The sequence below is a fragment of the Piliocolobus tephrosceles genome, chromosome 1 (genome assembly GCF_002776525.5).
Source record: "Piliocolobus tephrosceles isolate RC106 chromosome 1, ASM277652v3, whole genome shotgun sequence".
Classification (NCBI taxonomy): Eukaryota; Metazoa; Chordata; class Mammalia; order Primates; family Cercopithecidae; genus Piliocolobus; species Piliocolobus tephrosceles.
The window spans coordinates 5,493,202-5,508,079 of record NC_045434.1 but is presented as its reverse complement, the minus strand read 5'-3'; the positions used below and the strand labels follow the sequence as shown (position 1 = coordinate 5,508,079).

The 14,878-nt window shown below is 41.2% G+C and overlaps 1 protein-coding gene across 10 annotated transcripts in view; it reads right to left on the bottom strand.

Annotated features, from left to right (window-relative positions):
* Window positions 1-11,459: 11,459 nt before the first annotated feature.
* Window positions 11,460-14,878, bottom strand: part of CEP170 (centrosomal protein 170) — a 131,783-nt gene continuing 128,364 nt past the window's right edge. For all 10 annotated transcript variants that reach the window (XM_023216170.1, XM_023216172.1, XM_023216173.1 and 7 more), the window contains one exon: window positions 11,460-13,782. In XM_023216170.1, the coding sequence (XP_023071938.1) occupies window positions 13,493-13,782 (290 nt within the window). In that variant the 3' untranslated portion in view covers window positions 11,460-13,492. The remainder of the gene's footprint in view (window positions 13,783-14,878) is intronic.

Below are 14,878 nucleotides of genomic sequence, written 5' to 3'. Positions count from 1 at the left end.
CCTATAAATCTTTAACAAAACATAGTTTACATGCTTCTCCTTTAATCTCAGATGGTTGTTTTTGTGTTTTATCTCAGTGCTCTAAAATTATCCCAGCCTATGTGCCAGAATGGGTGAAGACCACTTAAACAAAAATGGAGTTAGTTATGTTCTTTCGCTGTTTCGCTGTTATATAATTGAAATCTAAAAATGTCGATTGCATGGAAACAGAGTAGAGTGGTGGTTACCAGGGGCTGGGTGGTTGGGGAGATGTTGGTTAACGAATACAAAATTTCAGTAAAATAGAAGAAGTTCAAGAAGTCTGTCGTAAAACATGGTAGCTCTGGTTAATAACAATATATTGGGCTGGGCACAGTGGCTCACACCTGTAATCCCAGCACTTTGGGAGGCCAAGGAGGGCATATCACCTGAGGTCAGGAGTTCGAGACCAACCTGGCCAACACGGCAAAACCAGGTCTCTACTAAGAAAAAAAAAAAAAAATACAAAAATTATCCAGGCAAGATGGCACATGTCTGTAATCCCAGTTACTCGGGAGGCTGAGGCAAGAGAATCGCTTGAACTTGGGAGGTGAAGGTTGTAGTGAGCCGAGATCGGGCCACTGCACTCCAGCCTGGCTGACAGAGTAAGACTCCGTCTCAAAAAAAAAAAAAAAAAAGCCAACGTATCGTATTCTTACAACTTGCTAAGAGAGTAGATTTTAAATGTTTGAACTACAAAAACATGAACCGTATGTGAGGCAAGGCATATGTTAATTAGCTCGATTTAATAACCATTCTACTATGTATACATATTTTAAAACATATTGTCAACAATATACACAATTTTAATTTGTCAGTTGAAAATAAATTTTTTTAAATGCAGGAAAAATTGTCGAGGTTTATTTTTCCTGGATTTGGTGATGTTGTGGCTTTTCTCCCCCCAGCTTTTTGAAATTTTTGGTTTGTTGTGACTTCTTGTCTCTTTCTAAATAAATATTCACTTTACTGACAACTTTTGCATCCATACTTTTGTATTCTTTGTCTTTTAAATGGCTTCCTAAATAGTGAACATCATCAGGCCCTCAAAATGTGCTCCACCCGCTTTGAACTGCAAAACCCCTGGGGACTCCTAACCCAAGCAGCTCCCACCCTCCCCAGCACTCTCCACTGGCTGTACCCGCAGGCTTTCTGCAGACGCCCCAGGCATGGACAGGAAGGAAACCAAATGCTCCACGCCGCTGGGTGTCTGACTCCTGGAGCCGCAGCTCCCATGACTTTGCAAAGGGCATGTGCCATGCAGGGCATGTGCCCCAAGCACCAGGTGTTACTCACTGCTCTCTTGGCTTTCAAAAACGAGACAGCAGAAAGTGATGGCAAGCACTGTGGTCATCGAATGTGGATGAACGTAAAATTTGTTAACCAAATGGAAACACTTCTGGGAGTGAAAGTGGGGGCACTATTTTTTTTTTTTTTTAAGTCAGGAGCTCACTCTGTGGCCTCAGCTGGGATTTAATGATGTGATCAGGGCTCATTGCAGCCCGGACCTCCCAGCTCAGGTGATTCTCGCATTTCAGCCTCCTAAGTAGCTGGGACTGCAGGTGCATAACACCATACCCAGCTAATTTTCTGTAGAGACAGGGTTTCAGCCATGTTGCCCAGACTAGTCTCAAGCTCCTGGACTCTAGTGATCCGGATGCCTAGACCCCCCCCAAAATGTTGGGGTTACCAGCGTGAGCCACTTTGCCTGGCCTTCATTTGCCAGACTGTCCCAGAAGAAGTGACTTTGGCTGAAACCCTGACTCTGCTTCTTCTGGCCGTGGGGCCAGAAGTGAATAACCAAATCTGCCTGGGCTTGTGTCCTCACCGCAAAAAATGGCAATAAGAACTACCTCACAGGTGAGGTACGGTGGTGCACACCTGTAATCCCAGCAATTTGGGAGCCCAAGGCATGAGGACTGCTTGAGCTCAGGAGTTTGAGACAAGCCTGGGCAACATAGTAAGACCCCACCTCTACAAAAATCAAATTAGATGGGCATGGTGTCTCATGCCTATAGTCCCAGATACTTGGGAAGCTGAGGTGGGAGGATCATTTGAGCCCAGGAAGGTGGAGGCTACAGTGAGCTATGATCACTCCACTGTACTCCAGCCTGGGTGACAGAGCCAGATCCTGTCTCTGAAGAAAAAGAAAAAAAGAAAAGAAAAAGAACTACGTCAGCATTTTGTTAAAGGTTAAGGTTAGATTACCTAGATATAGCCTCTCTTTCTCTCCACATATATCTGTGTATCTATCTATATACACATATATATTTAGAGCTATGTATATATACACAGATAGGTATAGCTGTAGATAGATCTATATGAATATATATAGATAGATATAGAGCTTTCTCTTTACGTGTGGATATATATATATATTTATGTATCAATCCGTAATTCATAAACTTGGATATGCACAAAATATCACATTTTCTCTAAACCAGCTTAATTTTTATTTCAAACGCCCCTTCACAGGAGGCTGGGATGCTTGAACTCAGTCTTTTTGAGGTATCTCACTGCCCCAAGATACACTACAAATTCCCACACTGTGTCAAGCTGTGCACAGGAGTTACCTTGGAGAGCCTGTTGTCCCGGGAGCCTGACCCGGGAGTCCTAGGGGTCCCTGCTGGTTCCACGTGGACATCAAGTCCAGGGGCCTCTTTCGCAGGCTGCCCAAACACACTGTGCTGCAGCTTTTCCTCGGGATGTTGTCTCCCCAGTGACTCTGCGGTGACCTGTCTGGGGACCTAGGATCCTCATATTTTAGTGTGGAAGAAATCCTTTCTTCACATTCAGCTAAGACAGTCTATCAAAGCCTGAGAATCTGCTTCCTTTTCATTTCTCTTAAACAATCATATACATTCTAGGTTGGGCGCGGTGGCTCACGCCTGTAATCCCAGCACTTTGGGAGGCCAAGGCGGGAGGATCACAAGGTCAGAAGATCGAGACCATCCTGGCCAACATGGTGAAACTCTGTCTCTACTAAAATACAAAAATTAGCCCGGTGTGGTGGTGCATGCCCATAGTCCCAGCTACTTGGGAAACTGAGGCAAGGGAATTGCTTGAACCCTGGAGGTGGAGGTTGCAGCGAGCCGAGACCATGCCACTGTACTCCAGTCTGGAGACAATGTGAGAGTCCACCTCAAAAAAAATAAATAAATAAATTCATATACATTCTACTAAGGGCTTTGGTCCTGAAAATCTCAAAACCAGTGAGAACTGCAGTTGAGTTTTGCTTTCTACCCTGCCACATCTCTCCTCACAGTGCATGAGCAATTGGGTTGGCCAACGGGAGAAACATGGGGAAAACAAACTTTCACAATACTGCACTGGCCATACAGCACCTGCCATAAAGAAGGGCTTCGGTAAGTGCTTGGCCCTTTTCCTGGAAATGATACCATAATCACCAGGATATACTGATCCAGCCCGAACCACTGGCAGCCTTTACACGGGCAGAAGTGAAATGAGCAAAACATTATGGTGAAGCAATAAGACTGAACATTTCTGGGAGAAGCAGTTGAAAGAATAACTTCTGGACAAAACAGTGAACACCTGGTAAGTCACCCATTAAGCAGGACAGGAAGAGAGGCAGAATTACTGACAAATAAAGAGCTAACAAAACGTTTCTTCCAGAAATCTGGGGAAAGAGAGTAAAGAGAATAGCTGAAGTCCACAGAATAGCCACTAATAGCAAAGAAGATAACTTAGAGCTCAACTACTCAACATCATCCCCACCCCGTTTTACAAGTAATGAGGCTACAGCTGAAAGCACTTGCACAAAACCAGTAACACATTAAGTTTAGCTGCAAGATTCCTAACTCCACCAATTGGTTTTTCACTCCAATTACAATATGTTGTCTTTTTATGCCTGAAAATAGAGGATTGAAAAAGTCAGTTGGACCAGGGTTAAGATTTTGACTCTCTCACTTACTTTGTAACCTAGAGTCTCTTCTTTAGCTCTAGCCTCTACTTCTTCTGTAACACAGGACTAAGAATTCTTGTGGAAGAGTCTGGGTTGTTGTGAAGATTAAATGAGGTACTGAAGGACCCAGTACAGTGTCAGCACATTGTAGCTGCTTGTTTTAGAGTGGCAATATTAAGATTCTTTCCAGTTCTTCCAGTATGATTCATTTTGATAAACTAAAAGTCTTCACGAGAAATATCCCATTTGCTTTTCTTTTTTTTTTTTTTAAAGAACACATATCCAAGATTTTTTTAACCTTTAATTAATGAAGGAACCAATAATATGTTAAAACCAATACAAAGGAAAATCTAGAGGGCACGTAGGCAAGGAGGAATGCAAATAAATGCAAAACTGGCCACTTTCATGGCACCGTAATCGGTTGCGTCTTCACTTGATATGTATCCATTCCCACAGTGTTATAAAGAAATACCTGAGACTGGGTAATTTTTAAGAAAAGAGACTTAATTGACTCACAGTTCTGCATGGCTGGGGAAGCCTCAGGAAACTTACAATCATGGCAGAAGGCACCTCTTCACAGGGCAGCAGGAAAGCGAGAATGAGTGCGAGCAGGGGGATTGCCAGACGCTTATAAAACCGTCCGATCTCGTGAGACTCACCCACTATCACGAAACAGCTTAGGGGAACTGCCCCCATGATTGGATGACCTCCACCTGGTCCTGCCCTTGACACGTGGGGATAATGGGGATTAGAATTCAAAGTGAGATTTGGGTGGGGACACAGAGCTAAACCATATCAAGATGCATCATTCATTATTTTCTTTTATTGTTAACAGCTTTATTGAGAGATAATTCACATACCTGTTATAAATATATATGCAATAATTTACCTGTTGTAATTGTACAATTAAATGGGTTTTTTTGGTGTGTCTTTGAGATGGAGTCTTGCTCTGTCACTCAGGCTGGAGTGCAGTGGCATGATCTTGGCTCACTGCAACCTCTGCATCCCGGGTTCAAGGAATTCTCCTACCTCAGCCTCCTTATTAGCTGGGACTACAGGCACGTGCCACCACGCCCGGCTAATTTTTGTATTTTTAGAAGAGACGGAGTTTCACCACGTTGGTCAGGCTGGTCTCAAACTCCTGACCTCATGATCCGCCCACCTCGGCCTCTCAAAGTGCTGGGATTACAGGCGTGAGCCACCATAGCCAGCCAATTCAATGGTTTTTAATGTATTTACACAGCAGTGCAACCATCACCACAATCAATTTTGAATCTTTTCATGATGCCAAAAGGAAACTCTGCCTCTTAACCATAACTCTTTTTTTTTTTTTTGAGATGGGGTCTGGCTCTGTTGCCCAGGCTGTGGAGTGCAGTGGCGTGACCTCGGCTCACTGCAAGCTCCACCTCTCAGGTTCATGCCATTCTCCTGCCTCAGCCTTCTGCGTAGCTGGGATTACAGGCACCCACTACCACGCCCGGCTAATCTTTTTGTATTTTTAGTAGAGACGGGCTTTCACGTGTTCACCAGGATGGTCTCGATCTCCTGACCTCGTGATCCACCCTCCTCGGCCTGCCACAGTGCTGGGATTACAGGCGTGAGCCACCGCGCCCGGTCAAAATATAGAGAACTCTGAGATCTAATAGGTTAGAGCTTTCAGTTTCTTTCCAGGAGAGCAGATTCCTGATACAACTACCAGTTTCTGCATCCAAGCCATGAGGTTCAGTACGTTTGTCTTCTGGCTCTTTGTTTGAAATTTATATTTGCTTTCATACAGCTTAGCACAACCTGGCTAAAAGTAAATCCCACTCAGGCCATTGGCCAGTTTTCCATGGTGGCAGGCACCGTGGACTCTTCTAGGAACTGCATGTCTGGAAAAACAACATAACACAAAGGAGTCTCTAGAGAACATCAGTCAAATATTATAGTTTGATACGGTGACCTGAGGTCTGATCTGGGGGCATGTGCTTAGAAATATCAAAAGAAAGTAGGCAGCTTCAATTCCTCTTACCCTCTCGGCTGTTCCCAGCAAGCTGTGGATGAGTTAAGTTTGCCTCCCCACCTTCCCACTCACCCATTGTCTGCCCTTTTACCTGCTAGCACTTGGTGTCCTTCAGGGCTGTGGCCACTCCTTCCAATGAGGGAACATCTGACCAAACTACTGAATTAATAAGAAATTGCTGATTCGGCAGGAACTTTGTATATCCAGAGAGGAGGCCAAGGAAAGGGCCGTATGATTTGTAGACAGAATCTCTAACAGAATCTCTGAAGCCTTTTCCTTCAAAAAAAAAAAAAAAAAAAAAAAAAAAAAAAGTGCATAATCTTTTCCTTTTTTTTTTTTTTGGAGACAGAGACTCACTCTATTGCCCAGCACAGGCTGGAGTCCAGTGGCAGGATTTCGGCTCACCACAACCTCTGCCTCCCAGGTTCAAGTGATTCTTCTACCTCAGGATCCTGAGTGGCTGGGATTACAGGAGCCCACCATCACACCCTGCTAATTTTTGCATTTTCAGTAGAGATGCGGTTTCACCATGTTGGCCAGGCTGGTCTCGAATTCCTGACCTCAAGTGATCCACCTGCCTCAGCCTCCCAAAGTGCTGGGATTACAGCTGTGAGCCACTGTGCCGAGCCCCAAGTGCATAATCTTAATTCAGACACAACTGAGATCAGAATTCTGCTTGCTCTTTTTAGTTCACCCATCCATCCATCCATCCATCCATCCATCCATCCATCCATCCATCCATCCATCCATCCATCCAATGAACATTTATTCAATACCAGTTTGATCAGTCTTTAAGCCTAGTGTTAGGTAGAAGGGAGCAATCTGGGCTGAAAACTTTTTCACAAATTGTATTTAAATTGTGTATTTGCGTCTTGTGGTAGTGTTTGAACTTCTTCTTCCTTAAGGACAAGGACTGTATTCATTCCTATGAATATATAGATGATGATTACATAATATTCTTGATCATAGAGATACTTGAATAAATGACCACATAAATGTTCGGCAGTCAGCCTAGTGCTTGTCTGTTGGTGGTGTGGATGAGGAAGCCTCACTGGGAACCAGGGATCTCTCCAAGTGGTAATAGACTACGGAAGCCAAGCTGACCACAGTCTGTTAGCACACTGTTACACCTGCTGGAGCTAAACGAAAAGGAATACAGTTCAACGATGGCCCTTCACAATGACCGTTGTTTGCTTTTATCCTGTGAAAGTCAACTTCTTCCCTCTGAAGGCTGCTTGATTCCTAGACTGACCCTGGAGAGGAAAGCAGTAACTTTGAAAAAGTCATGGTGACACTTCCCAGTAATAGGACGCTTTGGAGAGCTAAGAATCAGTACAGCAATGCAGGAGAAAGAGGTGACGTGCTCCCCAAAAAGCAGTTCAAGGAAGTAATTATGTGCATCAAAGTTACAGACAACTACCGGTGCCATTTTAACATGGATCAATTTATTGAGAAAGAGTTTACATTTGATAAAAAATTCATTTTAAATGTACCTGGTGAGTTTCATGACATGTACTCACTCCTGTGAAGAACTGTCGCCATGCCCAAAAAACTTGCTTGTGGCCGGGCGCGGTGGCTCAAGCCTGTAATCCCAGCACTTTGGGAGGCCAAGATGGGCGGATCACGACGTCAGGAGATTGAGACCATCCTGGCTAACACCGTGAAACCCCGTCTCTACTAAAAAAATACAAAAAATTAGCTGGGTGTGGTGGCAGCGCCTGTAGTCCCAGCTACTCGGGAGGCTGAGGCAGGAGAATGGCAGGAACCCAGGAGGCAGAGCTTGCAGTGAGTGGAGATCATGCCACTGCACTCCAGCCTGGGCAACAGAGCAAGACTCTGTCTCAAAATAAAACAACAACAAAAAACTCACTTGTGATTTTTTTGTAGGCAATTTCCTCTCACCTCCCATCCCCACTAGCACTGATCTCAGTCACTATCAGTGTTTTGTCTTTTCTAGAATTTCACATACATTGAATCATGAAGCATGCCCTTTTTTGGGTCGGTTGCTTTAGCTCAGCATGTTTTTGAAATTGGTCCATGTTACCGTGTGTGTCAGTAGCATGTTCGTTTCTATTGCTGAACAGGATCTCATTTTATGAATGTTTCACTATTTGTGATGCATCCTATTTGGGATCCATTCACTTGTTGGTGAACATTGGAATGCCCAGTTTCTGGCTATAACAAATATGGCTTCTATAAGCATTGTGTAGGGGTGGTTTTGTGGACATATGATTTTATTTCTCTTGGGTAAAATACCTAGGAGTGGAATGGCTGGGTTGTGTGGTAGGTGTACATTAATGAGGAATTTCTAGTTTTCCAAAGTGGTTGGACCATTTTTAATTTGTGCCTTTTTGAAAACGCTGTTCATATTATGAAGTCTTATAGGGCAATTAAAAATTTAGGACAAATTGATTTTTTTTTTTCTCTTGAAGGGAAGGCTCTGGGCTATAACCACAGACAGACTGGTAACAGACAGCAAACGTGGCAAAGGTCATAGATCCTCCATATGCTGGACATAACGGTCTTTGCCAAACAGCTGAAAGTCTTGGCCATGAAATGCTGCTTTTCATCACTGAGTAGACACTATTGGAAAAGCAAGCGGGAAGCCAGAGCTCCAGAGACTTGGGTGCAAACACCAAGGGTGCAAATAGCACAAAGAGACTTTGTGTGTTTATTTCGTGTCAAATTTGGTGGAAATTTTCCTCATTCAAGAAAAATCCAACTGTCACTACCCTTGCTCATTATTGCAAATTGGCGTAGGAGCCCCCTACACTTTTTACTGGTTTATCTCTAAGTGTCGGGTTAAGACCATGCTGCTTTCTGCCCTGCTACACTCCAGCCACTGTTTGTCCTGAGAGATTTCCATGGTCATGTTCTGTTAGTCCAATGGGTGGTTTTTTACTCCATTTCATTTGGCCTGGCTCAGAGACAAGTGTTTGTAATCAATAGCTTGGGAGGCAGCTCACTGGTCACATAGCTCGATGTGGACTCATCAAAGTTTCTATTGGCAGCCCTGGGTTTTCATCTCTTTAAAACAAGTGGAGAGTACAGTCAGCTCATAAGCCGACGTGGTTCTTCATAGCATTCTTCCGGAAGCACCCAACATCCAGCTTTCAAGGAGACAGTTGATAAAGAATCTGTTTCACATAACAAAGACATTCCTAGCATTTGGTCATTGCTTGTCATCATTAGAGAAGTTTACTAGGAGAAATGTCAGGATCCCCAGCTCTAGAAGTTCTACTCAAAAGCAGAGGAAGGGCCTGGTGACCTCTTTGGGTCTGTGGTCACGAGACAAAGCTGTAAAGGGTGAATACAAGTCACTTGGTTTGTCCAGGCTCTACCAGTTGTTTGCTGGGTGACAGCCCGTGGAGAATGGTTATAAAGAGTTTGGATTTCCAAGTCAAATACATGTTGATCAAATCCCAACTGGGCCGCTGCCTCCATTCCTTCATCTCTAATGTAGGAATAATAGCTTATTAATGAGTTGTGAGCATTAAAAGGGACAGTACATGTAAAGCATTTATTATACTGCCTAGAAAACAGCCCCTCCCTCTTTGTTGTATTTGTTTCAATTACCCTAAATATGACATTGCTGACCTAGTGTTGAGCGTTTCTACAGCTAATGTACTATGCCTCAAAATTTACAGAATTTTTCATCTTTCAGTTCAAGGTTAGACCTCACAGTAGCAGTAGTAAATTATAGTGGTAATAACTTTAAAATATTTTAATTAACAAAATCTACAAAATGTTTGTTGTACCTTGCAGGATGTACAAGAGTTAAAGAGAACTAAATATTCAACAAGAATCAGTTCCAGGTGATGAGGTGTTGTGAGAGAGAGAATGTGGCTGACGGGGAACTTTTCCTTATGGTCAAGATTCCGGAAAAGAAGCAACAAATGTTAACAGTGAAACAGCAAAAGGACTAACATAACTAAATCCATTTCCGTTTAAGAGGCCTTGATCCATTTCTGCACGTAGCTTAGGATGCTTTTAGAGCACTGGGGTGAAACACAAAAGCAGCAACCATGTAGTTTTTGAAACGAACTGCGATTAAAGCATGTAAACAACCACATTCTGTTAAAGACTTACGGGAGCAAGCAGGCTTGGCTGCTATCACATGGGAGACCATTACTCAAAGACAAAGACGTTTCATAAACCTCCCCCAAACCCTTGCTGGCAGCCAGATGTCTGCGGTTGTTGGCCTCCTAGCCTGTCCCCCTTACCTAAACCTAGAAGACAAAAAAAAAAAAAAAAAAAAAAAAAAAAGAAAGCCTGCATTTGTCTCCTATGTATAGAGATCCCATTCTACCTCACCTTAGAGTGAATTGTTTACACAGCTATCTCCCAATAGACTGTTTCTTGAAAGTAAGTACATACATCTCAATTAATGCCGATTCAATTAAATACATTTTTATTTTGGTTTCTAAGAACTTTCTGTGTTATGCAAACACAAAGGGGTTATGCAAACACAATAAAAGGAAGATCATGACAAAGAATCAGAAAAAGCTTTTTGAAGGAGAACATTTCATACAGTCAGAGACAACTTAGACTAAAAGGGACTTGGATAATAACACTGATGTCCTAATTTTGCAGATGAGAGGGAGGAACGCACTGATAGCTAGGAGGGGTGGGTCTGGATCTCAGACTTCCAGGTTTGGTTTCCTTTCCAAGTCTGAATCTTTTCAGGCAGAGACGTGGCAAGCAAACCCAAGGAGATGAAGGAGGCAAAATGGCACAGATGTTTCAAAGCAAAGGGACTATCCAGGAAATGAAGATTACTTTAGTTACCAGGGAAGAAACGTGTATATGTCATGGGGGAAGGGAAGAGAAAATGCACGTATGTGGCACAGCCCTATGTGGTGCGGTCACGTGAAGGAAGCTGTATGAAGAAGTTGGTGGGACCCTGAAGAATGAAAGGGCTATGGGTAAGCAGGAAGGAAGGGGAGGAAGATACAGGGTACATACAGAAGGATGAAAAGCTCATGGTGGTCAAGAAAGTTGTAAATGGTGGTAGATACTATAATGGGACACAAAGACATGCACAAAGAAAAGGCCAGAACACACAAAGTCTCAAAAGGTTAAGCTGTGAAATTTATAATTTTGAATAATACTGAGACATTCAAGATTCTTGAGCTTGAGTGACAGGATAAAAAAGAAACAGTATAAATTGATAGTTACCAAATTTAAGATGACAAAGGTATTTTAAATTTCTACTTTATTCCCAACATAGATCACTGTCATAAAGCTTTCTGATGATCTAAAGCTGGTTAAAAATGAAAACCTTGTATAGGCACATTACTTTAGGTCATTAAGCTAAGTGAATTATATTGATCATAATCTGCTAAGGAAATTTTTTTCTTTAGTCAAACTAATAAGAGATTTCACAGTAACCACATTATTAATAGAACTGGAGGATTCTTGCTTTTGCTAAGCCTTGGGAAATGGTTTATAATCATTTGATAAGTTGATGAAGTATTAGCAAGCAAGATGGTAAAAGAAATAAAATATACAATCATTGTATAAAGTTCCAGAAACACTTTATTTAAAAATGGAGTTGTAAATGCATAACAAAATAACATAAGTAATAAATGTAACAAAAATAAATAAGGAGGATAATGTATTCATACAAAATAAAAATAACATAGTAAAAGGCCAAATGTTTATAATTGAACCAAACTGTGTAAACACTTAAACAAGAATGTAAGCAGAGTAGATTCTAATATTTTCCTAAACTCCTTACCTTCTACTTCCATGTGGATATAATCAGTACCCAAATATTAAATAAAAGAGGGAGCAATGCTGATTATTTTGTCCAACTTTTTCTTCAAATGGATTGACCCTGTTTTAACGTTTCGTTTATTCCTTCAAAGCATTTGTATCTTTCCATTTATGTTCTTTAAAACCTTTTTTCAGTCTTCCTTTATTAGACAGAATGGGGAATTTAGCTTTACGAGGAGAACAGTTCATTTACCTTCTTTTTTTGAATTTAAAGAAAAAGAGGGGATCCATTATACTTTTGTTTTTACATCTCTATAAAAAGTTTTTTGCATCTTTATTAATTGATCCAACAATACAGGATTTTAAAAATCCTGTAGAGTCTTGAAGTGTATAGACTTACTTTGTTTCTTAAAACAAATATAGCACAGGATTATTGTGGAAATATTAAAGACCATTTCATAAAAGTTGCAGTTTAACCTTAATAGACTGATGGGATCAAGGGGGAAAATCCAGGTCTACTAATAATATTTAACTGAATTAAGATACACCCCAATTATAGTGTTCTGGAAACACAAAGGTAATTACTTTTCTTTTTTTTTTTTTTTAAAGTTATCCAAATGTCAACTTACTGGAAAGAGAAAAAACAAGTTTAAAGAAGAAATTTTTCATAGGCTTCTTGTTTAGTAGCACAGGCCAAAGGCCTTTGTCGTCGTCGTCTTGCAGGGTCCTTATAAATGTGTAAGACAGACAGGATTTACTATTGAGTCCTACAGGGAAACACACAGAAGCAATTCATTGCTTGGGAGTGAAACTATCAACTAATCTTACGACTACTGGTTCTCCAAGTCCCCTAATGAAGAAAATTTTAACCTCATGATCATTTCAAGGGAATTTTTTTTTCAACTGTCACATATAAACTTGGTAACACAGGACCAATATACATGTTCTGAGTTTTAAAAATATACTCCACCTAAACTATCTGTCTAGTTTAATCTTTCTAGTTATCGTTTAACCTAAAGTGAGAGACCAAATCTTATTTCCATTAAAAAAATGAAAAAAAGTGCCAAATTGATCTTTTTGAAAGTGGAGTAAAACACTGTGGGGTTAAAACAAATACAGTATTATCAATCTCCTATGTACAAAAAAGACGGTTAGTCCTTATTGATATATAGATATGTCCACCTACCACTCCCAGCAAATCTTAGTGCAAACATAATAGTTAATTTCCGTAAACCCCAAGACAATTTACGTATCAACAAAGTTATATAAATCACATCTATGTTGGAAAATTTTAGGACACAGAGTGACTGTTGTGGAAGGTCTGCTTTACTGTGGAGAGTACTTCTGTCATTGTGTCCAATGGTAATGAGTACTAATATAAATCCTATTATTAAGAAGCAAATAGAATGGTTTAACAAATCTGTACAGATGAAGAAGTCCATTTCAGGGAGCAGCTTGGCACAGGAGACACAGGGGTTCAGAAATGTTGGCTATTTAGTTTGCTTGTAGGTCACAGCATGGCTTAAAAAAAAGAAAAAAGATCTATGAAGGGAAAGGGTGTAATCATAAAATTCAATTTGAAAATCATAAAACCACAAAAGGTGACACTGCCACAATCTGCTTTTTCCTATTTGTGCATCAAGTGGTTATCTAAATGGTTTGAAAGGATTGATATACTACATTGTAAGTCAAAAATAAATAAATAAAATTAAGAAGACAGGGATTCCAAGATTGTAGCTGACCAAGCTGTCTTGTTTTGTGTACGTCAACACTATGCTGCTTCCAATATTCCTAGTCATTCCACAGGTAATGATTTTTCGACACTCAAGAGAAAGTCATTCATGTACTGTAACATCTTCCTCTTCCCCATCGGGGTTGAATCTATTGAAATGTATACTGAAATCAGCCTCAGATTCAGCATTCTCAAATTCAGCTGAGACTGAAATAGCAGCAGGATGAAGAGCCCTAGCTTCTGGTTGGCCAAGTGTTGGTGTCTGACCCGGGCTGCTATGGTTATTCACAGGGCTGGACTTCTGTTTTGGTGGAGATGGCAACATAGCACTGGGAAATCCCATGTTGTTCAGAGCCTCCAAAGTTCCATCAGGATCAATCATAGCGTTGATTGCTAGAGGGAGGGAAAAGGGAATAATTCTAGATGCAGTTACATTCATGTATAAACACTGTTTATGATTTGGATAATACGTAAACTATCAGCGCGTATGTGATCTTAAATGTGGCTAATCTTCCGATATTATATTTAAAACTCCATTCTTAGTTATTCTGTAGTTGTACTGTACATTACCCAGCCCTGAATTCTTTCTCTGGGTCCTTTGATGGGTCACTGACGGGCATTTCAGAGACTTGTAAGTCTGGTATTTGAAGATGTAGAATTCAAGAAAAGTCTGGTTGAAATTTGTCTTCATTATTGTGAGAGGATAGAGAAAATACTGAATATGATTTTTAATAAAGATCTAAACCCTATTTATCATTCAGATAACTGAGGAATTAGCTGCTAAGTCAGGGTTCAGAGTAACCTCAAGGCTGGAGAGGCCAGAAGAACATCAGCATACTTTGAATGCTACCATAGAATATGTGATTTAGCCTGGCCAGAGTGCTAGGGTATCAGCTGTATATACCACTGAGATACAGGGGTTCCCTCAGAGCCTACAGACTAATATTGCAGGGCAGCTTGCAAAGCCAAACAGACTTGCTGCCTGTATAGGAGGGGTCAGTTAAAGATCAGCTTTCAATCCAAAAGATCTTTGGGTTGACATGGAAAGTTCACAGGCTGTGATTTTCAGTTTGGCACTGGGCAGAGTAGGGAGCTGGGAGAAGGAAGTAACACAGATGTAAGAATCATGTCGAAGGTACTTTTAAAAGTATACCCCCCAGTCTACCAGCTGAGAAGCACTGTGCCAGCAAGCTGCTTTTACTCATAACCCTTACGTGTGCTGGGGCTGAATAAAGGTTAAAAATCATTTTGATAGGATCCACATATGTACCTATGATTATTCAACAGATAAAGACTCAGTAGAATCAGCAGTTGACTATGGAACCTGCTTGTTGTACCACTGGGGACTTCTAGGTCAAGACATACAAGGCATTAATGCACAATCCAGCTCTGACACAAACCAAACAATGTCCCTTTCAAAGTTTAGAGGGCAGTCTCTTTCATTTTCTCCTCTCCTTTCTCTTCTGGTCTCTATGGCCAATATGTACTC